Below are 26,389 nucleotides of genomic sequence, written 5' to 3' on the forward strand. Positions count from 1 at the left end.
GGCCCCTTGTATCCTGAGTGAGGAGCCGGTGTAATAGAGGGGATTAGCTGTGACGCTCACACACTTGGAGTCGGAAACACTAATCCACTCAGGCCCCGGAGAGAGCTCATTTCAAATCAACCCAGAGGCAAACTAGGAGCACGGATACGTTTCTGTAGCAGGCAGCAGGTAAATCCTCACCTGCATGAAACCGCTGTTTTTCATGTGCACAGATTTCACCCAAAATCAAGGTGTGATTTTTTTTGTTTGAATTGAAAAATGAAAGCTTCACAAATACATTGGTCAAAAAACAAAAACAACTGTTACTGTCTGTGTTTCCATCAAGTATCACATTTGAAAAAGTTGATTGAAATGGAAAAATTCGCAATTTTCTGACCTTTTTGGGCGAAAAACAGTTTGGGCGCAAAATGCAAAAGAGAAACGACTTAGAATAAGTCAGAATAAGTTCTGACCTTGCGAACATTCAGCTCACATGACTGATCAGCTGTTGCCGCTGTCAAAGCTGTCGTTTTGTTTTCTGTTAGAGACCACTTGTTCTTCTACTGTTCTATTACAGCCACGTCACGGCCGGTCACGAAGCCTATAGCGCCACCTTCTGACCAACATGGTGTAGTTCTTTCGCTCGACACCAGTTGATGGACAACGCACGAAAATCACATTTTCTTTTTTGCGAACTTTCAAAAGTTTGCTTCTAATTTGTTTGACATTACCGTTTCGTACATATCGTCTTTTTTTTACGTCAAGAACACGTACTTGGTAGAAGACCCCGTAAGGCTCGACCATTAGCCGCTGTTCGTCATTCCTTTGGCGAATTGATCTTATCAATGATTATTTTCATTGATTGATATATTGAATATGTTCTCGATTCATTGTTTAGTCTTTAGTGTTCAAAATCGGAGCAGCTTGCCCGTGACAATTTCACAATTTCCACATTGTACCGTAAAAAAAACACGTTCAGTTTTTCCTGTTATGTGGATCCCAGAAAGATTAACTGACCCCTTTTTTTTTTAGGTCACGGTGACTTAAAATAAACAGCCACAGTGTCCAGCGGGACCTCGGCCTCGCTGCAGCTTTGTTTGTTTTCCCCTCAGCTGCAGATCTCTCTCGGGCGTTGGGATATTTTTGCGAATTACAATGTTCTCCACTGAAACTGTGCGTGAAGCTGAAGCAGGTTGTTGTTGTTGTTCAGATGTGCGCCTCGGTCCGAGACCTACAGTCGAGGATGATGAGAGCAGTTTGTGGTTTGTACAGTGTGACCACATGTCCGCTGCCTGTCCCGTCTCCACGACGACCGGCTAATGTTTAGTGGCGATGCACGTCAGAGCAGCGCCGGGGTTAAATGTGTAACAGTGGAGTACAGTACATACCGTCGGCTCAGTGTGAAGTGACGGAATGTTGAGATCTACTGTGCAGTTGAAAAACCAAATCAACCCACATGTAGAGACGCAACAGTAATCGACTACAGAATTAATCAAGAATATTTCCTGGTTTCTTTGCTCCTCTGTGACGGTAAACTGAATATCTTTGGTGGTTTCGGGAAACACGATTGACATTTTGCAACATTTTATGAACCAAACAACTCATCAACACTGTTATGTTTCTGTTGCAGGACTCTCAGTCTCGCACACAAATGGAGGAAAGGACCGTCGTCAGATAATCGGAGCTTCAGCCTCCAGACTGCTGAGAAACCCGAGCCGAGTCATATGAGATGTGAAAAGACTCGAGTGACGACGTCGTGGCCGAGGACTCCCCTCCATCATTCTGTCTCATCCTGCTCGTCTGCCCCCTCACCTTCACCCCCCCGGGCTCTGCTGTCCAGCCCCAGGCAGAGCGCCACCCGTCCCCCTCTCCCCCACCCCCCCCCCCCCCCCCCCCCCCCCCAGCATCGGCGGCCCGCCCCAGCGGCGTGTTGGTGTACGATGGCGCGGTGGGACGCTGAGGGCTGCCGCGGGGGACTGTGATGTCAGAGCCCGACAGCCCGGGCGAGAGCCGGCGCGGCGCTCCCAGATTCTTCGTGGGCTGCGAGGACGATGAGAGCGAGGCCCTGGAGGACAGCATGAGGACGGACATGGAGCTGTACGAGGACGACGAGGACACGGACTCGGTGGGAGGCTGCGGTCAAACTACATCTCCACTTTGTTTTTGTCTCCATGTAGCTGCCAGGCGTGAAATGTTGAAAATGAATTCGAACGACGAATAAATTAGTAAATCTGTGTCTACACGCAGAAGGTCAGAGGTCAGATTCTGTGTTGGATTCAGTTTTAGTTGCAGATGAAATTATTTAAAATACAAAGATGGATGGCTGCGTGTAGTTGACTCTGTCGCGTTAAAACAGTCACTATCATATTCACGAATAAATATCAGCGTCTCTGATTATGAATGAATAAAAAAAAAGTACATTATCAATAAATAGCTAGTGAGGTAGCCATGATGCGAGCTATGGTTATGGTGGATAAGAGAGAACGTGATTGATTCTACGGTAGATTTGCACTTCGCATCCGCACTCAAATACGTGAAGTTTACAACCGAACCATGGTTCAGTTTAATCCGGACCCAGACCACCTCTTTTGTTTGGACCAAATTTTGGTCCGTTGACCAAACAAGGTCGATGTAGAAGCGCCCTCGGTTTATTTTTGTCTCTGAATATTTCCCAGCACTGACAGAACAACAATCTCTATTGTGTTGTTAATGATGTTCAGCTCTTCAGTTTGAGGGACGAAGCTGCCCCTTGTCCTCCCCTGCCCCCGCGGACAGATCATGAAAGTGTCGCTCTCTTTTCTCCTCCTCAGCCCGTGGAGCAACAGATCGTGGTGGGGATCTGCTGCATGATGAAGAAGTCCAAGTCCAAGCCCATGACCCAGATCCTGGAGAGACTGTGCAGGTTCGAGTACATCACTGTGGTCATCTTCCCCGAGGACGTCATCCTCAACGAGGCCGTGGACAAGTGGCCTCTGTGCGACTGCCTCATCTCATTCCACTCCAAAGGTACGACGCACAGTTTCCGTAATCCGTACACACAGATTTCGTAAGACGTACCCACAGATTCGTAATACGTACCCACAGATTCGTAATCCGTACCCACAGATTCGTAATACGTACCCACAGATTCGTAATACGTACCCACAGATTCGTAATCCCTGCCCAGAGCTTTCGTAATCCCTGCCCACAGTTTTCGTAATCCCTGCCAACAGTTTTCGTAATCCCTGCCCACAGTTTTCATAATCCGTGCCCAAAGATTTTGTAATCCGTACCCACAGTTTTCTTAATCCATACCCAGTTTTTGTAATCCATACCCACAGTTTTTGTAATCCGTACCCACAGATTCGTAATCCGGACACACAGATTCGTAATCTGTACCCACAGTTTCCGTAATTAACTGCAACTCAGAACTTGAACTTTATGTGTTGTTGTCAGCATATTATCTATGATTTTTATTTATTGAACTATTCAAATGTGAACCAGGCTTCCCACTGGACAAGGCAGTGAGCTACGCCAAACTGAGAAACCCTCTGCTCATCAACGACCTGAACATGCAGTACTACATACAGGACAGGTAATCTGACAAAAGGCAAAGTGAGGTTTGATAATACAGCAATCATAGTTTACATATTCATATATATTATTTTATATTTACTTTTGTCAATAGGAGAGAGGTGTATCGCATCCTGCAGGAGGAAGGGATTGATCTGCCTCGCTATGCCGTGCTGAACCGTGACCCAGACAAACCAGAAGGTCAGTCTGATATTCATAACCAATAAATCATTTGTTATTGATGCATCTTTGTACTTTCCTACACTTTCTCGGGCAAAATTCTCTAATTTCAGCTTCTTAAACGTAAATATTTTCTTTGTTCTTTACTCGTCTATGATGGTAAACTAAATATCTTTGGTGTGTGGACGAAACAAAACATCATCATTGGGGGTTTGGGAAAAACGATTTACATTTTTCACCATTTTACGACTTTTTATGGACCAAAAAAACTAATCAATAATGAAAATAATCGTTGTAGCTGCAGCCCTACATTCCCTACACTTCAAATTCAATCCTCAAAGTTTTCACCTCTCCAGTGAAACGTTTCAGTTGAAGACTGCGTTGGTTTTATTTCAGCTCATGGATAAATATAGACTCGAATGTGAAGCAGCCGCTAAGTGTCCCGGACTCGAGCGCTGCGACGTGACGGCTCTGGCATTTAAATGCTGTTTTTACAAAGTGACTCCACCTCCCTCGAGAGTAAAGACTGTTTTTAAAAAAAAAAGGTGCAGAGCTGCTCCACAGAGTAAACACTGACAAGTAGAGCGTCATCTGTATAAACTATGGTTGTTAATGGAAAGGGGGGACTTCCCTGCAGACACTAACATTTGCTGTGTGTGTGTGTGTGTGTGTGTGTGTGTGTGTGTGTGTGTGTGTGTGTGTGTGTGTGTGTGTGTGTGTGTGTGTGTGTGTGTGTGTGTGTGTGTGTGTGTGTGTGTGTGTGTGTGTGTGTGTGTGTGTGTGTGTGTGTGTCACAGAGTGTAACCTGGTGGAAGGCGAGGACCACGTGGAGGTGAACGGAGAGATCTTCCAGAAGCCTTTTGTGGAGAAGCCCGTCTGTGCTGAGGATCACAACGTCTACATCTACTACCCGACCTCTGCCGGCGGCGGCAGCCAGCGCCTCTTCAGAAAGGTTTTAGTTTATCTCTTCTTCCTCACCTCACCTCGTCTTCTGCTGAAAAGAGCCGGCGCGAGTTCGGATGAACCTGCCGACTAAATTACGTGGTTTCCTACAGTGTATGGAAAAGTGTAGGATTACATTTTGAGTAGTATGGTGTTGTAAGTGTGAACAGACGTGAATCTAAAACTTTTAGAAAATGTAATTATCCATCTCAAACTCCCGAGTCTCGTGAATCATTTTCCCACCGTCAGTGATAAACTTCGCCATAGCAACACACTCTGTACCTGCCACTACTGTATCTACAGAGGCACAGTTCACATGTGACTATGACCGGCGGAAGGATAAAGTAGTTCCTATTAACCGGGCGTTACTTCGATAGCTAGTTACTTTGTTCTGTTGTTTCCCCTGTTGATGATAAAATACACATTAAACCCAAAATTACTGAGTTTAAATATCAATCTGTCAATATGAGTATCAGTCCTGGGACAGGTAACGTCGGAATTGGAAGTATCAATATTTCAATATCAACTTTTTGTAAAAAAAAAAAAAAAACTGTGACTTTCTGTGTATGAAGTCAGAATGAAACCTGTTAACAGTTGGATTTAAAAATGATTCATTTATGTAATAATATTTACTTAATCAACATCTAGCTATTTGTACTCGGATTTTAAATATGGTCCCAAGGAAGGAAATTAGAGTCTGGAAGTTTGAAATGGAAAATGTGTCGGAACCCTGGTTGTTGCCATAACAACCACTGTTAACGATCCTCATACTATTACTTAGTTGTTAATCTTTCTGTATACAGATTGAACACTAATGATGATGACACACTAGTTTATCCTTTAATTCCATTTTTTTCTGGTTTTGTCTCATGAATCTTTGAAGTGAATCGTCTCTCAGACTCGAGTTTCTCTCTCTTCTCCATCAAAGAACCCTCGTGTGTCTGAAACGTCTATATTTGGAAAGTGTCACAGGCCCGGGGGCCATTCCTGACATTTCCATTGTGTCGCCTTCAGTTTAATCCGTTTCGTATTGATGTGTTGATCTGCTGAACTGAGCCGAGCGTGACGAGCTTAACCGGTTTGATCTTTCTATGTCAGAGCTCAAAGTGTTGTTTTTTGGGCTTTGGGGCAAAAATGTCCAACTGTTAAATGAAAAACATTGTCCTGATCGAAATGTATTGCTGTCATGTGACAAGTGTAGTGTGATATGTCACATGACCGGATCGGTTTACTTCCTGCTTGCACCTCCTCAATCTTCTAATAAAGGGAATAAATAAAACAAAGACTTTGATGGTGTTTTTCTAATGACGACAGTTTTTTCTCTCTCTGTGATTTGTGCAGATCGGGAGTCGGAGCAGCGTTTACTCACCGGAGAGCAGCGTGAGGAAGACGGGCTCCTACATCTACGAAGAGTTCATGCCAACAGACGGCACTGATGTTAAGGTAGAGTATGGATTATTTTTCGGGACACTTGACGGGGTCATAATTAATTTATGTCGTTCTGTTCGGCATGTTCTGTTGGGGTCAAACTCTCAAGCGTGTGAATTTTAAGCACTCCCACTTCACATTATCACTTTTTTTGAGCTATTGGACAATAATAATCTTAGTCATTGCAACCTTTAAGCTCAACTTTAAAAAGGTAAGAAATAATTGAGTTGACATCTACATCTGGTGGCTGTGGACGTGTCGTGTGACCTCAGGTGTACACGGTGGGACCGGACTACGCTCATGCTGAGGCCCGGAAGTCGCCCGCTCTGGACGGGAAGGTGGAGAGAGACAGCGAGGGCAAAGAGGTCCGCTACCCTGTCATGCTCTCGGCCATGGAGAAGCTGGTGGCCCGCAAGGTTTGCCTCGCGTTCCAGGTGAGATGAGGCACGACGACGACGATGACGACGATGATGACGATGATGACGATGATGATGATGACGTAGTCTGGTTTGTTCCATTGTTGCGTCTCCACATCACTGAAAGAAACGCCTCCTCTTCTCTCTACGCAGCAAACAGTCTGCGGCTTCGACCTCCTCCGAGCCAACGGTCACTCCTACGTGTGCGACGTCAACGGTTTCAGTTTTGTGAAGAACTCCATGAAGTACTACGACGACTGTGCCAAAATCCTCGGGTACCACCTTTAATGTTTACGTCATTTGATGTTCTCCTGATCTTTCTTTGGTTAATTTATGACTGATTCAAGTTTTGGCTCTTCAGGAACATTGTGATGCGCGAGCTGGCTCCTCAGTTTCAGATCCCTTGGTCCATCCCCACTGAGGCGGAGGACATTCCCATCGTTCCCACCACTTCAGGGACTATGTGAGTCATTACCTCTAGCTATCTATCTCTCTATCTATCTATCTATCTAGATATCTCTCTAGCTACCTAGCTGGGTATCTATCTCTCTATCTATCTATCTATCTAGATATCTCTCTAGCTACCTAGCTGGGTATCTATCTCTCTATCTATCTATCTATCTAGATATCTCTCTAGCTACCTAGCTGGGTATCTATCTCTCTATCTATCTATCTATCTATCTTTTTCAGATTTTATAAACAGCCATTTTTTTTCAAGATCTCGCAATTTCCGATATAGTTACTGTACATTTCATTCACTGTACACAGTGGCATCTTTTCAAGCCAGATGATTTCCCTAACGTCTATACACATTTGCAATCATCATAAGATGAGTCATAAATTGGAAAAATATTCCTCCAGTCACTCATGAAAAATGTAGCTGCTGAATGAAACAATTAAGGAGACCATTAAGAATCCAAGGCTCTCATTTGTCTTTTATACATTGATTAAAATAATGTAAACTGTCTTGGATCATCGTCTTAAAGTTCACACAATTCAGAAACATATTGGATGACCACATGAATACTGGTAAATATTTGTTTATAGTTCTAAACGTTTTGTTAGTGAATTAACTTACAATTTCCTAACACGAAAACTGTTTCTGCTCGAACCTGAACGTCTGCTCTTCAGGATGGAACTGCGCTGCGTCATCGCCATCATCCGACACGGAGACCGAACGCCCAAACAGAAGATGAAGATGGAAGTCCGCAACCCCATGTAAGTCCTCTCTCTACGTTATTGACCTTCCTGTTTTTTCAGGATTAAAGTCTTCTGATTAACTTTAAGTTATTCTTTTGAATCCATACAGGTTCTTCGATCTCTTTGAAAAATATGGAGGATACAAAACAGGGAAACTAAAGCTCAAGAAGCCAAAACAACTGCAGGTAACAATAACTCGGACGAAAGAAACGGTGAAGTTCATTTTAACTTTTTAGCTCATATGTCTGCGAGCCTTTAACTTTGTCTCTGACGGCTTGTTACTGTGAACATCCAACAGGAAGTGCTGGACATCACGCGGCAGCTGCTGGCAGAACTCGGGCAGCACAACGACTGCGAGATAGAAGAGAAGAAGTCCAAACTGGAGCAGCTGAAGACCGTTCTGGAAATGTGAGTGACGAGAGAACCGGGTCGCTTCGTTTAACCGCCAGTCGCCCGCTAGTTTCTGCCACGTGACCCAAATGGCTTTTATTGATTCCATTTTTTGTTCTTTTCTTCCTCATGCTAACGAAGGTATGGCCACTTCTCTGGGATCAACAGAAAAGTGCAGCTGACCTACCTGCCCCATGGGCAGCCCAAAACCTCCAGCGAGGAAGAAGGTAGGAGTTTTATTTCACCTTCTACTCCAAAATAAGTAAAATAACAAACCGTTTTTGCCAAGCCCAAGATGGCCCCCAAATAAGTGACTTCCACTGTGTATTTGTTTTCGCAGACACGCGCAAGGAAGGTCCGTCCCTGCTGCTGGTACTGAAGTGGGGCGGGGAGCTGACTCCTGCCGGCCGAGTGCAGGCCGAGGAGCTGGGGCGGGCGTTCCGCTGCATGTACCCTGGAGGACAAGGTGTGTGTGTGTTTATCTACTCAAACGAGGTGGTATTTTTTTTAAATTCCTCTTGACCTGCACTTCCACCTTTCTTTCATAAATCATATGGTATACAGTTAATTAATTTTGATTTATAGATGTAATGGATGAGCACCCAGCTGCTAATGGAAAACTTTATTGAGTTCAGAGGCTGTGGCCGAATATTTACCAAACTTTTAATTGGTAATGTTGCTGCCGCACTGAGCAGCCGCTGATCCATATGAGGTCAGAGTGAGAGGAACATTAAAAACACCAACATACTTTTTGTTTTTATTGAAATACACAGAAGAAGATCCACATAATTAATGCTTTTTTTATTACATAAAAAAGTACATACATAGTCCCCGTGGAACCTGCTAAAAACTAAAGTGACAATTCAACGTGTAAAATCTGTTGTTGTACTTTAATAAGACTAAATGGTTTTCCGAAATAACTTTTGAATTCTGGGCTGCACAGATACAGTTGATCTCCGTCTCCTCTCTTTCTCTGCTGTGTCACTCTTCACTTGTGTAAACAGGCCAATCTGGTGTAACACAGTGGGTTAACTTCAGGAGCGCAGGTCAAAGAACTGACTGAGGATAAGCACAGTAAATAAGACCAAATCCAACCTCAGCGGCAAAGAAAAATGGAATATGAGTTTTGTTGGGCCTTTTTACCAAAGAACTTTAGATGTAAACGGAGAAAACCTGTACATGAAAGGTGACACTGTTCAATAAGGCAAAGTAAATAGTCACAGGATGTTAAAGAAGAGTAACAGAGAAGCTGCCGGGGGAACAAAGAGTTCGGCTAGTTCTAGTTCAAAGTGTGAAGTTGAGCCAGACTTTGAAAAAAAAAAAGAGAACAACAAATGGAAATACGCCTCCAGGCTTTGTGTGATTATATCCTCAGTGGTTTTAATGGAAAAATGTATGCAGTCAAATCAGGAAGACAGAAATCGTGGATGTCTTAACCAATGTATTCAGGAGATTTCTGGTTCGTTACACAGATCAACAAGTGGTCAGTGCATGGTGCCTCTGTGGGAGTATTTAACTCTCTCAGAATAATGTCGCCATCAAACTGACAGAATGTCTGTCTCCATAGAATCACTGTCTTTTTTTGTGTGTTTAATCATCTAATTAATTAATTCTTTCATCAATTCATCACAAGTGAGTCCATGAATACAAAAGTAGTAATCAGCCGTTATTACTCACAAAGTCTGTTTTGTCTGTTTACGCTCTTACGTCGGTTCTGTGTTTTCCTGTAGGAGACTACGCCGGGTTCCCAGGCTGCGGGTTACTACGGTTACACAGCACCTACAGACACGACCTGAAGATCTACGCGTCCGATGAGGGAAGGGTGCAGATGACGGCCGCGGCTTTCGCAAAGGTGTGATCTGTCAGGAGGGAAGGGTTCTTCAACCTGGTCATGTGACTGTTTGATTCCGAAAGCTCCATGAAATACTTTGTGTGTGTGTGAGCAGGGTTTGCTGGCGCTGGAGGGCGAGCTGACGCCCATCCTGGTGCAGATGGTGAAGAGCGCCAACATGAACGGGCTGCTGGACAACGACAGCGACTCGCTGAGCAGCTGCCAGCACCGCGTCAAGGCCCGACTCCACGAGATCCTGCAGAAGGACCGCGACTTCATCGACGAGGACTACGACAGGGTGATGAGCTTCACGTCTTTGACAATGGGTTGACACAGGATGTACATATGAGGTCTCTCTGCCAAGGAGGCTCTGTGTTCTCTCGTGTCAGTTGGTTTGTTCAAATTTCATTAGATACAAATTTTGGGGCGGATGCAGGAATCTTTTTGTTCATTTTCCTTCACATTGTGAGATACGGCGTTTTTCACCTTTTTTCATCAATTCTTTAGCAAATTTCTCTCGCTAAATGTTTAGAGATTAAGCATATTTCTTCATTTTGCTGCGTTAAATCAAATGAAATGTGAAAGTTTCATTGTACTTCCGGCTAACTTGACTTATTTATGGCCTTTTTTTTCCGTGGTGCAGCTGGCCCCGACCAGCAGTGACTCTCTGGTGAATTCCATGAAGATAATCCAGAACCCGGTGGCCACGTGCGACCGCGTCTACGCCCTCATTCAGAGCCTCACGTCTCAGATCCGCAAAAGAATGGAGGACCCCAAGTCCGCTGGTGAGCAAACGCCCTCCGTCCGCCCGGGGGGGAGGTCGAGGTTTTAAACTTTTAACTTCTGACAGGCCACATGTTCTCTATAAACCAAGATGGTGGACGTGCTTAACGTTGCTCAACATCGGCATGTTAACGTTGGCATTTTGAATACGTTGCCATGGTGATTGATCTTCCCCTCGCTCTTTCTTTCTCTCTCTCTCTCCTCCTCAGACTTGCAGCTGTACCACAGCGAGACACTGGAGCTGATGCTGCAGCGCTGGTCCAAACTGGAGAGAGACTTCCGCATGAAGAACGGCCGCTACGACATCAGCAAGATACCCGACATTTATGACTGCGTGAAGTACGACGTGATCCACAACGCCACGCTGGGCCTGGAGGACACGCTGGAGCTGTTCAGGCTGTCACGAGCTCTGGCCGACATCGTCATCCCACAGGTGAGGAGGGAGGAGGAGGGGGTTTATATAACCAGAAGAAATGCACAGTTTAAAATAAATTAATAGTTGACTAACTTAAATTCTGCCCAAACTTCTGCAAAGAAATTTTATTTTTGGACTAAAAAGTCAGTTTGTTGCAAAATCCTGAACATTTAAAAGGCATGACATGCATAACAGTTATATACATTTAATATTTTTGTCCTCGCCATAAAATATAGTTCCTCAATCAATGTTAAATAATTAAATGTGTGTTTTTGATAGAATAAGTAGACTTGTCCTAGTTTCAAGATTTCAAGATTCCTTTTATTTGTCATTGTTATGTAGCTACTTAAAAACTAGTGTTTCATTTTAAAAACCACCTGGTAACTTAAAAAGACTTTCAGTGTGAAGCACAAATAAAGGTAAAAACTAAAAAAAATTTTGGAGACGGATTAACATTTCCATATGAAGCGAAACAAGAGAAACTAAAGTCAGAGGTCAAAGTACAGCAGTTGGAGCATTTTTAAAAAAAAACATGTTTTTACGTGTCTTTTTTTTATTTTTAGGAATATGGCATCAATCGAGTGGAGAAGTTGGATATAGCGTACGCCTACTGCCTCCCTCTGGTCCGGAAGATCCAGCTCGACCTGCAGAGGACACACGAGGACGAGTCTGTCAACAAACTACATCCTCTGTGAGTCTGAAGAAGAGTCTAAAGAGGACGTTTAATTTACTACGTCGATGTATCAAGGGGCATATTTTATACCCTTTATATACCATACACAGTGTCTTATATATGGTTTTATTAGATAATAATACAAGATGGGGCAAGGAGCGTCTGAGGGAATCGACGTGCTGATGAAATATGATTTCTTTCATTTTTGGTTGTGAAAAAAGGAGATAAATGGAAACTCAATATGTTGATATAGTAAATCAGTTCATGCATCTAATACAATGATCCGTGCCCCGTTAGAAATAAATGAAAGTGACGTTGAGCTGGGTTTTTCCGCAGCTACTCCCGTGGAGTGATGTCACCCGGGCGCCACGTCAGGACGCGTCTGTATTTCACCAGCGAGAGTCACGTCCACTCGCTGCTCAGCATCTTCCGCTACGGAGGCCTGCTTGACGTAAGAGATCCGACGTCACACCTGTGAGATCGTCGATTGATACTCAGGTGGAGGTTAAAGTGTGTTTGTGTGTGTTTGCGTGTCAGGAGGAGAAGGACCAGCAGTGGAAACGTGCCATGGATTACCTCAGTGCCGTCTCTGAACTCAACTACATGACCCAGATTGTCATCATGCTGTATGAGGACAACAATAAGGTATTTTTATTATTATTCAGTTTTTCCTAGGGCTGCAACTAACGATTATGTTCTCGATTAATCAATTAGTGTTTGAAAAATGTCGATCATGTTTCCCAAAAACCAAAAGATGATGTTTTGTTTTTGTCCACACACCAAAGATATTCAGTTTACTGTCATAGAGGAGCAAAGAAGCCGGAAAATATTCACATTTAAGTTGTTGAAATCAGAGATTTTGACTCTTTTTTTTTTCTTCTTTTTTTTAAACTACTTGAACCGATTGATTGATTATCCAAAATGTTGACTATTCCTTTACTAGTCGATCACTAATCGATTAACTGTTGCATGTCTAGTTTTTTGTTCCTCATTGACGACTGATAGGTAGAATCAGGGCGGAGCCACTGAAGAGGAACAGGGAACAAAGCAGGAAATCCAGATTAGATTTTCAAGGATCTTACATGTAGATATTATTGAACCATATTACTCTTGTGATACGAGTATTACCAAGCTTTTAAAAACTGAAAGTTATTGGCAATTTTATATTCCTGAGAGTAAAATACTGTGTCATTCAACTTAAGTATCATGTTAGAGACAATTCGTTAAATAACTTCTCTGGTGTTCCTCCTAAAGGAGCTGACGTCTGAGGAACGCTTCCACGTGGAGCTGCACTTCAGCCCCGGGGTCAAAGGCGTGGAGGAGGAGGAGAACGCACCCACTGGCTTCGGCTTCAGGCCGGCGTCCGCAGAGGTTTGTAGCAGGACGGGTACAATCACATTCATAAACATTTACATACCTCATGAAATCAGCATCTCTTTTCTCCGCTCGTTCAGAACGGGCAGAAGCAGACGGACCCCGGCAGCATGGAGGACCTGTCGCGGGACGAGACGGACCGGGCAGTGCCGCTGTCTGAGCCGATCACCATCCAGAGGAGGTCGCCGCTCATACGCAACCACAAGACTGGTTCCATGGAGGTGAGGGTCTAATTGTAGAAAACGGCAGACTCGTTACACTAGAGTCTTTGTTTCTGAAATCAGGTTCAAAGATACTTTGCACAGTCAAACATCAAATTATAAATCGGTTAAATCACTAACCTCCACACAGATACATTTTTCAGTTATATGTTATAGTCCGTGTGTTTATAGATCCAGAGCTTCTCTCCTGTGGTTTTGGCCTCATGTTTTGTCCGAGGTCGTATTTCACTTCTGCAAATTATCAGCCAGCAGCAGAGACGTGTTTACGAAAGTTTCCCCGTTAATCACTGTGTGTGTGTGTGTGCGTGCGTGTGCGTGTGTTTTCTCCACCAGGTCCTGTCGGAGACGTCGTCCTCCAAAGTGGGCAGCTACCGCCTCTTCTCGTTCTGCTCTCGTCAGTCCCCCGAGATGAAACAAAGTGGATTAGGTAGGTATTGTTATGCCCTGTTGCCACGGCAACTGTGTGTGTGTAAAGATGAAATGGCTGTGGGAAGGATGCGGGGGAGGGGTGTTGGGTTGGTAGAAAACGGCAGCAGGGCTTTACGTAATTTCTCCAGATGAAAATGTGTTTGTTACGAGGTACAGTAGTTTCTGATGGAGGCCATTTTGTTTAATGCTTTTTAATCTGAATCATTCTTAAAAAAAACAATTTAACCTCTTAACAATATTGCAGATCTGAGTGGACGTATTTCCGAACTGAATCTGTATAAAATGTTCTCAGCACAAATCAACTGAGACATTTTCCTTTCAGCTCCACTCTTATGAATTTAATGTGATGTGAAAAATTGTTTGTGCCACTATTTTCCATCCAACAGTCAAACCTGAAGAAAGTCGTCCTATCGTTCTCTTTTGTTGCTCTGTTTGTACACACCGATGTTGAGAAGCGAGAGAAAGAGGGAAAGTGGATTCTTAAAGGGGCAGTCAGCGATTTTTAATCCAATACACTTTTTGTAAAACTCAGCAAATATTTCCTCACAGCTGTTTGTTTCTGTGTGAGTGCCGGGAAAAGCCCTGGCTGTGTAAATTGACAAAAAAAAATTGAAGAAATGGTGCGGACCGCACCTCACAACACTGCAGTTTGTAAACATCACTCTCTGACACCTTATTGGTGCGTTCACACTGTGCGCGATAGGAATTATTTGCACGCGTGGATTACGTACAAAGCCGATGCAAAGACGCGAATAGACGCAATTCGAGTAGCCTTTTTTTTCCATCAACAGTTCATCGTGTGTGTTTGAAAATATTCCCGTTATTCCCGTGAATAACGCAAATTTAAGCACAAATGTTCCAGCGACCAAACTTGTGCGAGCAAAGCGAACGTCAAAGAAAATCCCCAAAAATTGCGTCGTGTCCGGTGTGAACGCCCCACAAGAGACGTGCTGGCGACAGACGCTACGACTCGGGGGGGTTTTGCCCCTCGGGGTTTTAGCTCGTCTGTCTCACGTACCCGACTTTAAACTTCCTCCCGCCTCTTGTGAGGAGCGAAGACGGAGATGTTGGTGTTGGTTAGCTGCATGTGCTGTCTGCCCCTGTCTTTTCTCTCTTTCTCTCTTTCTCTCTGGTCAGTTGTTTAGAGTAACAGCATGTTATGTAGCGATGACTAACCCGCCCAACCCCCCTCATCCCCCGCCTCCCCCCCTCGCAGGCTCTCAGTGTGCCGGGCTCTTCAGCACCACTGTCCTGGGCGGCTCCTCTAGCGCCCCTAACCTGCAGGACTACGCGCGCGCACACCGCAAAAAATACTCCAGCGGCAGTCTGTCCTACAAAGACGGTACGTGTTTGAGAGCGCGCTTCCTTCACCAAAACCTGCACAGGGCCAAGCAGCAGATCAGAGACTCGCATCATGTTTACTCCCATTTTCCTTAAAGATACAAAGAAAAATTACCGTAAGAAACCTGAGCATTAAAAAAAAAAGCCCCCAAGAGGAAAAACAGGGGCAACACGTAAAGTAGGAATGTTGCACTGTAAGATATGTTGAGTATGATTATAAAGTATCATGTACGGCCATACATTTACTTTATAGTAGTGTATTTTTGGACTCCATATTCATTCTAGTCACCAACGCCATTGGATTTTTCCATCTTTTTTATTTCCTCCCCTCCTCCACGCCACTTTGAGTGTTTTTCCTTCAGATTCCTGTTCACGTGCCCAATTCAAACGTTCCAAACAGAATTTGCTCTATGTGAAATAGATAAGCGGTAAATGTGGCACAAGCTCAACTGAGCTGTGTCGATCTCACCTGTCGCTTTTAGAGATGTCAGGGCTTTGGAGAGATTGTTATTCGGAGATGTCAGTTAGAAGCTTTATTTTTTATTTTATTTACTTCTGCATGTGTGAAGTTATCTGCACCTCATTCTTACAATCATAATACTCCATGTTTTTATTTTTCCTTCTTTTTCTTCTTGCATGCTCCATGGCTGCACTGACTTATTTTATAGTGTGCTCAGTTTTTCCGTTTCTCTCATTCTTAGTTAACTGGCTCTAGTTAACTTTTTTTATTTTTAATATATATATTTTAAGTATTTGAGCAAACCTGCTGATTTGACTTGGGGAAAATATATACAGTATGTGAAAATAAATTCTGAATGGTTTATAATGTTGAATACAGGGCATAAAAAAAACAAAAAACGACCATGGTGGTTGTGGTTTGGTCCATTAGGTGTCAGTGTGGTACCACCACGCAGAAGTTGTCTCGTCTCCTCCTCATCGCCTCCATCCTCCCCATGTTGCCTCACACGTTGCCTTTCGCTGTCGGTCTTTGTCGTCCATCTTGTTACACCTCATCTCCCACAATCAAAGGAAGCTTTGTATCCTCCTGATGTAGTGCAGTATGACACATCAGTGCATGCTCCTCTGAGGGTTTTTTGAAATATTTTTAATCCTGGTCAGGTTCTTTTTTTTCTTCTTCTTCTTGTCTTTGTGTCACAGAACACGACACGAGTTGTCGTGGGCTCGTTGTTCAGCTCGTCACGGTTAAACTTCACGATGGAAAAGAAAAAGCAGAAATTAGACCTGAATATTAAAGGTGACATATTTGCCAAAATCACTTTTTCAGTATTTGTGCACATTCATGTGTCTGTGTATCTGTGGAGCCTGCCGGCCCACAAACTGTGCAAAAAGACCACCCCGTGTTTTTTTTGTGAGCTGACTAAACCCTCCAGCCTGAAGCTCTGCACAACTGCTTCAGATTTCTCTACCACTGTGATGTCACAGTTGGACTCCTTTGGGGTTTAACCCCGCCTGCAACTGAGAATCTCCACTTCTCCGGTGAAGGAGCGTGACATTTCCTTACACATTTTTGAAATCGGTTGCCCAATCACAACAGACTTGGACCAGCCGGCCAATCAGAGCAGACAGGGTTTATCGGGAGGGGGCGGGGCTGAAATAAATCCAGACGTTTCAGACGGAGGGTGAAAAGGGGAGCTGCAGGAATGGGCAGTGAGAGAACACTGATGCCGTTTCTGAACATCAGAGCATGTAAACCTTTACAAGTGGTAACACAAATTAAAGGTATGAACCTGAATAAGATCATAATATGTCACCTTTAAGTGTTATGCTTCCTGGTGTGTGGTCACCTCCCGAGTTAAAAACCATCTCATCTCACCTTCACACATCTCTTCACACTCATTATCAGTTCATCAGAACATCTGTTTCAACAGTAACCTCAGGCAGACCCTCCGGAACAGGAAGTTCAGATTCTTTAAACAGGAAGTCCCGTTGGTTTGGCTTCTTCCACTAGTTGGTGCGTCCGCATTAGAGAAGAGCAGGGAAATGATTAAAAAAAACCAAAACGATGATTTTCACAAGTTGCTCCTGGTAACGAGTGAATTTTTTTTTTTTTTTTTTTTATTTCCTCAGAGTTGTTGTCTATGCCGGCAGTAAAACGATTTTCTGTGTCGTTTGCAAAGCATCCGACTAATGGTACGTCTGCTTTTTTCAAGTATTTTTCCACTTCACCTCCCCTTTGTCTTGCATGTCTCCAAAAAAATTATTTATTTTTTCCACATGGCCCCTCCCAACATTCCAGGTTATTTTATTGTCATTTTTCTAATGATTTTAACTTTTTTTTTTTAACTTTTTGTTGACCCATACACGCTGGACTCTTCTAACACTACCTGACATTCTCTCTCTAACCAGGGTTCCCACTGGTCACTGAATTCGTGAAATATCAAGAAATTTGGAGATGGAGGGAATGTCAGCGAAATTTTTCACAGGGGGCCTCACGGTACTGAAGCACAAACACCCATAAGGAGAAAAAACGTCAGAAGGGAAATATTTTGTGGGTTTTTTAAAATCGTAAACCTTCACAAACATTCTAATAATTTAAATAATCTCATCCTGTAGATAACAGCAACGTTTGCTGTCTGTCCCTGTTGCCTGTTGTTATAGATTTTAATGGTGTTTTTAGTGTCTGGTAGTTGGAATCGTAGACTCTGCACTAGTCTGCTTCCCGTCGTGTTTCCTGTAGTTGTCATTTTACAGTCGGCTCGCTGCAGTTGCCTGAGTTCTTGAACGTCATGCAAATCATGAACCTCGTTTCTGTCGTCAGGGCTGCGGATCGGAGACACGCCGAGTTTCTCAAGCGGAAGAATTGATTTTCTTTTGCACGTATACTTGTGACAGGTCCGGCCCAAGGCATAAGCGAAGTAAGCGGCTGCTTGGGGTCCCATGGCCACCAGGGGGCGGGACCATAGGCACGATACAGTCACAGTCAGACAGTTGATGGATAAGGGACTTAGCGTAAAAAGTTAAAGATACAGACAATGTCATCAAAATCAAATTCTGCTCACGCCCCATATAGGCTAGAGCCGGCTCTGACTTGTGATGTCATCATGTGTTCAAAAGTGGCTGCCACTGGGATATGACCTAACAAACGGCAGCTTGTTTTTCCACAATTTAAGAAAATTGCGCAGATAAAACCTACAATTTCACCAAAACGGGCAACAACAAAAATGTTAGAATATCTACTGTAGGTCCAGTGTGGCTGTCGATGAAGTGGATGCAGCGTGATTGACAGCTGGTCCGCTCTGTCAGACCACACCCCCCAGTTCTACATCTAGTTGCAAAAAAACAACAAGGCGCTGGTTCAAAATATGAATTTGCGTTTGCACGTAATTCATCTATGTTTTGGGTCTTCTGGTGCAGAATAGGTATTTTTAAATACATAAAGAACAACTTTATATTGTGACCGCTGCACTTCATTGGTGGCGTTTTACAGTTTTAAATGCAGATAGCAGCTCAATACTGTAAATGCCTGAACACGCGCATAGAAACACAAAATCAGGGAAACCAGGATCATGAGACTTAAGAAATTTAAAATGACTTGGCCAGTTTAAATATCATTTCTTACAGATTTTTTATAAAATAAGCCCAGATTTTAGTTTTTTGAAGGGCTCAACTCAATGTTTGGAGACTTGCAAGAGACAAAGAAGGTTCAGAAGTGAAACAGCGGAGGCTGACAGACCCGGACGCTTACCAATATTGATCAAATCTGCAAAAACACTGGCTTCTATTTTGAATGTATCATATCTGTGTTTTGTAGCAGAATATGTCTCCTTCAAGAAATGCCCATAAATAACAAGTGAAACCCTGGTTGAGATGCTTCATTTGAGTCGAGGATGGGAACCCTGTACATCCTGCACATCGTTTGTAGACTCATCAACATTCTCCCAGTTATTCATTTTTTTTCCCGTGTGTGTGTGTGTGTGTGTGTGTGTGTGTGTGTGTGTGTGTGTGTGTGTGTGTGTGTGTGTGTGTGTGTGTGTGTGTGTGTGTGTGTGTGTGTGTGTGAGAACAGTAGTTACATAAAACACACACGTGTCATCTTCATCGTGGAGGATGTGAACTGAGCTTAATGTTAATACGCCACACAAATCATTTTAACTCTTCTCCAGTTTCCTCTGAGCTTCGACACCAACTAACTCAGAACTGTTGAACCAACGCTGACTGGTCCAGGATGGCTGGATGACTCAGGAACCTGGGGGAAGGGTTAAAGATTTGTTCATCCCATCATCATCATCATCATCATCATCACCCGTGTCTGTCGTGACAGAAACATCGGCGATTTTTGTTTTAACTCATAAACACGTGTTTTTTTCAGTGCACACATGTTTGAAATGGAGAAAATGTTCAATTGTTACTGATGAAATGTGTTTGAAATGTTTGTGGCGACAAGCGAATGTTCCCACTTCTTTTCTTCTTCTTTTTCGGAGACAGCAGGCATTACTCCGTGTGCACCACCTTGCTCTGTGCTTTTTCTCTTGGTTTATAGGGACAAGATGGTGGTCCGTCTGGATTTTGTAAATCTCCGATTTTGGTTTGAATAGCGTGGTTGACGAGTGTTCCCGTGTTTTTGGGCTGATTGGTTGGGGAAAAAAGTTTGCCTGGTGAAACCCTCTCGGTTCCAGCGGACGTAGAGCAAAGCGCGTCCGGACGCAATTGGACAGAACCAGTGAGAGCAGCGAATCACCTGACGTCTGTTGAGCAACAGACGAGAGCAGAGAGGAGACGTCTGTGAGGCGGTGTTGACGTAGTTAAGGAAATAGTTTAGTCTAATGCTCGTTCATCAGCGACAGCCATCTTGGTTGCTTTCCAAAGTCGACTCTGTCCGCGTCACGGGTATAAACTCCGCCCATTATCAGATTAATCGGTCGTGATTGGACCGGCGAGATTAATCAATTTGTAATGGAGGAGATCCATCAGACTAGAGCAAAACGTGTGTTTGGGGGGGAAAGTGGATTTTTCAGACAGAGCTGTGAAGTTTGTGTGTGACAGCCAGATCTCATTCAGTATAACACACACACACACACACCAACACACACCAACACACCGTGCGAGCGTGTTTGTGTCTCACACACATGGTCTGTCACAGGAACACAAGACGACTCGTCCACCGCAGCGGTGGCTCCGCCCCTCTTGTGCAGTGAGACAGGTACGGCTGACTGACACACTTCTTGTGTGTCGTTGGCACCGGCTGCTTCTTGTGTGAAACGGTGTAATGTGATGACATCACCGGTCCCAGATTGTCTGTCGACGTGGACACGAGATTATAATCGACACTATGCATATTTAGTTTCTGATCATATGCATATTCCACTGGGCCCTGCTGTGTTGGTGTGGAGAGGGGAGGGGCTTGTTGTCTGCTGCATCGTTTTCATTTGCGTCACGCTTGCTCCTCTGTGGTTGGAGCTGCAACTGACGATTATTTTCGCGATTAATCGATTCGTTGTTTGCTTCATAAAATGGTGAAAAAATGTCGATCGTGTTTCCAAAACCTCATGATGATGATGTTTTGTTTTTGTCCACACACCAAAGATGTTCAGTTTAATGTCACAGAGGAGCAAAGAAAGCAGAAAATATTCACATTTAAGAAGCTGAAATCAGAGAATTTGGGCTTTTTTTCTCCATAAAAACTACTTGATCGACCACTATATTAATTGTTTTTATGGATTTCAGCTTATTAGGTGTGAATATTTTCTGGTTTCTTTGCTTCTCTTTGACAGTAAACTGAACATCTTTGGTGTGTGGACAAAATAAAACATCATCTTGAGGTTTTGGGAAACAAGATCACTTTTTTCAACATTTTATTGAACAAACAACTAATCGATTAATCCAGAAATTAATAGACCGATTACTCAATAATGAAAATAATCGTAAGTTGCAGCTCGAGTGTAAATGGATGTCGAGACGCTGCAGAGGAGCAACGTGATGGTTTTAAGTTTTTATTTAATGTTCTTGAGCTGGATGATTTTTTTTTTGATTTTTTTTTCATCACAGGAAAATTGCTGGAGATTATTTTTGCTGCTTCTTCTGATCTTTGGCTGTTTGGCAGCTCAGATAAGCTGCTGGCTGCTTCTTTGGTTTACAGCAGTAAACAGCCTTTGAACACACACACACACACACACACACACACACAAACACACACACACACACACACACTCCTCTTCCCTCCAAACTCTTGTTTCCCTCATCTGTATCGTACGTCGCTCCTTCCCTTCTTCCCTTCTTGCTTGCTTTATTTCCCGTCGTGTCACGTCTGTTGTACTGCTCCTCCTCCTCCTCCTCCTCCTCCACTGCTCTGTCCTTCCTCGCTCTCCCTCTTCTTCCTCAGAGCCCCCTGAGGACCACCATGTGGCCCAGTTGTTGAGGCCTTTCTCCGCCGACCCCAGCCTGGGCCGCCACCTCTCTCTGGACGGGGCGCTGGCCCACCACCTCCACCAGTGCTCCTACCACCTCCGCCTCTTCCGAAACTGGCTCATCTCCGGCCAGGACCCCCTAGAGTACCTCTACGGTCAGCCCCCCCCCCCTCCCTGGCCCCGCCCTCCTCCTCACCCCCTCCCCTCCAGCCCCACGCCTCTGTCCAACCACTGCTCACGGTTTCCTTGGGACTGTGCTTGTTCTGTGGTTGATCCTCATGCTTCTGCCTCTGGATGTTCCCTGCATGCTCGCCTGTGTCTGTGGTTCTGCAGATTGCAAGCTGGAGTGGTGTGTGAGCCGGTTTTTGGGGCCATCTTTTTTTTTTTTTTTTATCTGAGATGAGTTTGTTTATCAAAACAACAAAAGAGCAACAAAGACCTTAAAAAAACCACCTAAAAAAATGGAGAGAGAACATTCACACTAACCAACATCCACTAAAACCTCAGTGGTCACGAGGCCAAAATTAGAAGAAAATAAAAAAGCGATTTAATTTTGTTTTCCATATGAAGTTTGCATTAGCTTTCACTTCTTTTTCTTTTTTTCCTCTTAGGTCAGATTTTGTTTAAATACAATATACATATACATATATATATTTTTGTTTGTTTTACTTCAGCACCGATCTTCTGCAGCTGCTCGTGCCGCGACAATGTTCGGAGGTTTGGTGGAATTAGTTTTTTTCGGTTTTCATTCCTCAACTATTTTTTAAAAAGTGTCATTTTGAGATTTTTGCTAAAAACCTCGTCTTCAGAAAATCACGTCTACAGACACTGTACTTTAGAAATGAAATGTCAACATATACAGTAGATTATATGCACCTTCTCGCACACACTCAATCATAAATCTACATAAGCACATATAGCGTCATATTTGCAGTAGAATAGAGAGGGGAATTTACTTGTCACAACATATATTATATATTATATATTATAGGTTACATACCAGTAGGTTGCGGGTTGTGACATGAATATTTACACGCTTACGCGACACAAACAGTTTCATACACGAACCCTCACTCCCCCCGTTACATGGTGTTGATCCACATCACGTTCAGCTGCATCTGGAAAGCAGCTGCTGTGTTCTGACCGCTCCTTCCTGACCATTAACCAGCATGTGAGTTCTGCCTGTTTGCCGTACATGTGGCGTCACTCACACCCTGAGCAGATGAAAGAACACGGTAAAAAAAAAAAAGAAAAAAAAAAAGAGAAGGAGGTTTTACAGACGCGAGGCGAGCTGTGGTTTGACGCTTTGTGATGGTGAACGGCTGCGGTGAAATGCGGCTTGGTTTGTGAACTAACAGTGGATGACGTGTGTCGGGACGCCGTCGGCCCGCTGTGCGCTGCCGTCAGAGCCGCAGCCTGAAGTGTGTGTGTGTGTGTGTGTGTGTGTGTGTGTGTGTGTGTGTGTGTGTGTGTGTGTGTGTGTGTGTGTGTGTGTGTGTGTGTGTGTGTGTGTGTGTGTGTGTGTGTGTGTGTGTGTGTGTGTGTGTGTGTGTGTGTGTGTGTGTGTGTGTGTGTGTGTGTGTGTCTCACACAGACGCCGTGTGTCCTGAGAGCCGCTTTGCTTTCGCAAAATGTAGCCAGACGTCTGTAGACTTGTTGGCGTTCGACGTGGCATCACGTTGCCTTGGCGCTCAGCATGGTTTCTGCTTCTTGCCTGCGTGGAAGCGAACCGTTTGAGGCTGGCAGGAGTTCGCAGCGAGGTCGGGACCCCGTTCAGAAACAGGAGCACCGCGTTTTGAGGCGTAGTTTATAGACGGACAGCGGCGGCGGTGCGGCGGCGTCAGGTGTCGGCTGAAGTGGTTCTGCCTGCTCCTCCTCCTCGTCTTCTGAGTTGCCCGGTTGTAGCTCGGGGGCTGATGTGCCCGCGGGCGTCGTGTCTCTCCTCTGCCCGTAGGCTTCGACGGCTGCTCCATGGTGCCGTCCATCTACCCTCTGGAGACGCTGCACAACTCGCTGTCGCTGAAGCAGGTCAACGAGTTCCTCACTGGCGTGTGCGAGAGCGCCGGGGACCCGCACACCCGGACGACCAGAGGTGAGCCCCCCCACGAATTCACCTCGTTATTATTTATTAATGTCATAAACATCGCTGCTAAACATTCTTTTTCATCCGCCCAGCTCTGTCCGCCATGTTTGACACGCACAACCAGCCGTCGGTGGACTCGTACATCCCTCAGAGAGTCCTCACGTCCTCCATCTCCCTCCGATCTCGTTCCGACAGACCTCCCTGGTGTGAGTATCGCAGCAGCTCCTCCCCCTCGACCGTCTCCGTCTCAGACGTCGGTCGATTATTTATGGCATGAAAGTCGCCCCGTTTCTGCCTGTTTTTAAAACGAGCACTCATCTGTCGAACCCGGCGCACTCACACAACACTTTCGCCTTTTTTATCGGCAAATTAAAAACCTTAATGAGTGTCATTCCCTCTGTGTGTTTGTGTTCTGTTTGCAGACAGCAGCGGTCCATCCAGCACCGTGTCCAGCGCCGGTCCGTCGTCTCCCACCACCGCCGACACGTCCCCGCGCTTCAGCTTCAGCGATAAGATCTCTCTCACGCCTCAGAGCAGCGAGGAAACTCACGCCTCTCAGAACGCCTCCGCCCCGCCGGCGCCCGCACTCCCGAACCCCTCCGAAGTCCCTCTAACTCCAAACAACTCGCCAGAGGAGGAGGACGACGACGACGTGGTCACCGGTCACCAGCCAGACATTCGCGGACACACGCAGGAAGTGCCGGAGGCGGCCCCCTACGCCCTGGATCTGCCGATATCCGACCCCGGCCTGAGGCCGGCCTGCTCCGCGTTGGCCGAGCTGGCTCTGAGCCGGATGGAGGGCTACTGCCTGCCCGGCTCGCTGCCCGTGCTGCTGGAGCTCCGAGAGAGCAGCAGCGAGGCGGGCTCCAGCTCCCAGACGCCCCAGTCTCCCGAGGGACCCGACGAGTTCTTCGACACCCAGGAGTCCATGGAGCTGTGGATGGACAGTCCGGAGAGCCTGCCCAGTCCCGAGACGCCCCTGGAGGTCGGCGCCACTCACCCGGGGGAGCCGTGAGGCCGCGATAAACTACAGCAACTACAAGACTGTGGCGTCATCCTCGTTGTCAATCGTGATCCAACCAGGCCTCCTCCTCCTCGCCCTGGTCCTCACATTGGGTTCCGTGTTGGAGAATCATATGATGATGACGCCACACATGCTGAGCGTCACCTTTGAACCTAGCACACGTGTGACGCCGCCGAGCCTCCGCCGGCTGCTCCGTCCGTTCGTCTCTAAAGACACTTTGTTGTTACGTCTGAGTCAAACCGCTCTGTTACTCTGTTACTGTTGCACAAGCCCTTTTCCTTAAAAGCTGCATTATAATCAATATTTGGCCACTAGGGGGCAGAAACGCAGAGCCACACCATCCACATCTGCCAGACTGTGACTTGATGTTTGTCTCCGTCTGACGAGTGAAGACCCGACATTTATTCTCCTTTCGGCTCCGAGGTTCGTCTCCATGTTCCACTGTGTTTCGTCGTCCGTCGGCCATTTTGTGATGTAGCGCCCGGCACGTGTGCTGTAAAGCAGCTAACAGAGGCTAAAAGGCTACATGGGGTTCTGTTGTGGGGTTTTCACTTTTGATTTATTGTGGCCATAATCATATTGCTTTTACATTGTTGTACGTTACTGTGCGTTCACACCAAACGCAAGGCAGATTTTCCTCATAATGAGATTGTTTACAATGTCGTTGTAAAGTGACGGGTGGTGACGTGAATAACGTTCGCAGATTTGGGAAGATACTCACGGGTTACTCGCGCGAGCAACACGCAAATGATCCTGCGGACAAACTCGCGCGAGTAAAAATGTGCTTTTCCTCCTGTGAACGCAGCGTTGATCCTCCGCTGCAGTAGTGAAGTTTCAGGGGACATGGGGACACGTTTCCTGTCACCGGGCGAGGCCACAACTACACGAGTGAAACTCCTACTTCCTGTTCTCCGTATTTGTTACAGGACGCGGTGACGTAAAAGACACAGGAAGTGACTTCATGAGTTCAGGGACTTCGTGATTATCACCTGCATCGGTGATTTAAAAAAACAAACAAAAGCAGCCGACTCTTCACCACTGCCGGTGAGTTATTGACGTGCGAGTGAATCTCCAGGTGAAACCGTGTCCACTGCTTCACTGCCAAAGTCCTGACGCCTCATCGAAGATTTAATATAATCAGTAGGAAAAAAGATAAGAGAGAAGATATTTATTTTGAAATTGCAGCTTGTCGTAAAAGAAATATCTGGTCTTTTTTAAATAACCCACACATTAGATATTTAATTGTACCATAGCTATTGTATATTTTTTGTAAAAAAAAAAATTTAAAAAATCACATCATAATGTGGAGGGGGGAAAAATAAATCTATAAGCTAATCTTTAATTTTACCGGTGAGCGAACAGGACAGGCGTTTTACATTCAGTGTGCTTTTATTGTGGCGGGCAAACATGTAGCAGGTGTGTGTGTGTGAGTGTATGTATGTGTGTGTATAAGGGAGGGGAGTGACACACACTGATGCTTGAGAAGCAGGCGGGTGAGCACGACGACGTGCAACGTCTGTGTTGAATTTCGTGGGATTTCATTCTGTTACATTGCTGTGAACTGAGTTGGTGAAGCTCTGAGCTCTTCTGTCCCCTCTGTGCACAGATTAAAACGATGACATTACACACACACACAATGAGCGGCGTCTTCTTCTTCTTCAGTCACACCTCTGTTGTCCCCTCTGATGTCGTCAAGCTACGCAGAACGTTTCTGTTTCATTCGTCCAGATCTGTAGACTCACTTACGTCTGTTGTTCTGGTGC

At 45.0% G+C, this 26,389-nt stretch overlaps 1 protein-coding gene across 5 annotated transcripts in view; it reads left to right on the forward strand.

Annotated features, from left to right (window-relative positions):
* Positions 1 to 26,258, forward strand: part of ppip5k1a (diphosphoinositol pentakisphosphate kinase 1a) — a 28,866-nt gene extending 2,608 nt beyond the window's left edge. Inside the window, exons 2-32 of one of the 5 annotated variants that reach the window (XM_047331525.1) lie at positions 1,610 to 2,104; positions 2,790 to 2,985; positions 3,463 to 3,553; positions 3,647 to 3,732; positions 4,509 to 4,663; positions 5,995 to 6,096; positions 6,354 to 6,515; positions 6,651 to 6,772; positions 6,859 to 6,960; positions 7,629 to 7,715; positions 7,807 to 7,882; positions 7,996 to 8,105; positions 8,229 to 8,314; positions 8,428 to 8,553; positions 9,818 to 9,939; positions 10,034 to 10,216; positions 10,562 to 10,703; positions 10,911 to 11,134; positions 11,680 to 11,807; positions 12,126 to 12,240; positions 12,327 to 12,434; positions 13,044 to 13,160; positions 13,244 to 13,384; positions 13,718 to 13,811; positions 15,030 to 15,155; positions 17,243 to 17,305; positions 20,256 to 20,315; positions 21,495 to 21,674; positions 23,474 to 23,611; positions 23,695 to 23,808; positions 24,025 to 26,258. In XM_047331525.1, coding sequence (XP_047187481.1) covers positions 1,961 to 2,104; positions 2,790 to 2,985; positions 3,463 to 3,553; positions 3,647 to 3,732; positions 4,509 to 4,663; positions 5,995 to 6,096; positions 6,354 to 6,515; positions 6,651 to 6,772; positions 6,859 to 6,960; positions 7,629 to 7,715; positions 7,807 to 7,882; positions 7,996 to 8,105; positions 8,229 to 8,314; positions 8,428 to 8,553; positions 9,818 to 9,939; positions 10,034 to 10,216; positions 10,562 to 10,703; positions 10,911 to 11,134; positions 11,680 to 11,807; positions 12,126 to 12,240; positions 12,327 to 12,434; positions 13,044 to 13,160; positions 13,244 to 13,384; positions 13,718 to 13,811; positions 15,030 to 15,155; positions 17,243 to 17,305; positions 20,256 to 20,315; positions 21,495 to 21,674; positions 23,474 to 23,611; positions 23,695 to 23,808; positions 24,025 to 24,617 — 4,293 coding nt within the window. In that variant the 5' untranslated portion in view covers positions 1,610 to 1,960 and the 3' untranslated portion in view covers positions 24,618 to 26,258. The remainder of the gene's footprint in view (positions 1 to 1,609; positions 2,105 to 2,789; positions 2,986 to 3,462; positions 3,554 to 3,646; positions 3,733 to 4,508; positions 4,664 to 5,994; positions 6,097 to 6,353; positions 6,516 to 6,650; positions 6,773 to 6,858; positions 6,961 to 7,628; positions 7,716 to 7,806; positions 7,883 to 7,995; positions 8,106 to 8,228; positions 8,315 to 8,427; positions 8,554 to 9,817; positions 9,940 to 10,033; positions 10,217 to 10,561; positions 10,704 to 10,910; positions 11,135 to 11,679; positions 11,808 to 12,125; positions 12,241 to 12,326; positions 12,435 to 13,043; positions 13,161 to 13,243; positions 13,385 to 13,717; positions 13,812 to 15,029; positions 15,156 to 17,242; positions 17,306 to 20,255; positions 20,316 to 21,494; positions 21,675 to 23,473; positions 23,612 to 23,694; positions 23,809 to 24,024) is intronic. The other 4 variants (XM_035628051.2, XM_047331524.1, XM_035628052.2 and 1 more) reach the window with 4 other exon arrangements.
* The last annotated feature ends 131 nt before the right edge of the window (positions 26,259 to 26,389 follow it).

The sequence above is a fragment of the Scophthalmus maximus genome, chromosome 4, assembly GCF_022379125.1.
Source record: "Scophthalmus maximus strain ysfricsl-2021 chromosome 4, ASM2237912v1, whole genome shotgun sequence".
Lineage (NCBI taxonomy): Eukaryota > Metazoa > Chordata > Actinopteri > Pleuronectiformes > Scophthalmidae > Scophthalmus > Scophthalmus maximus.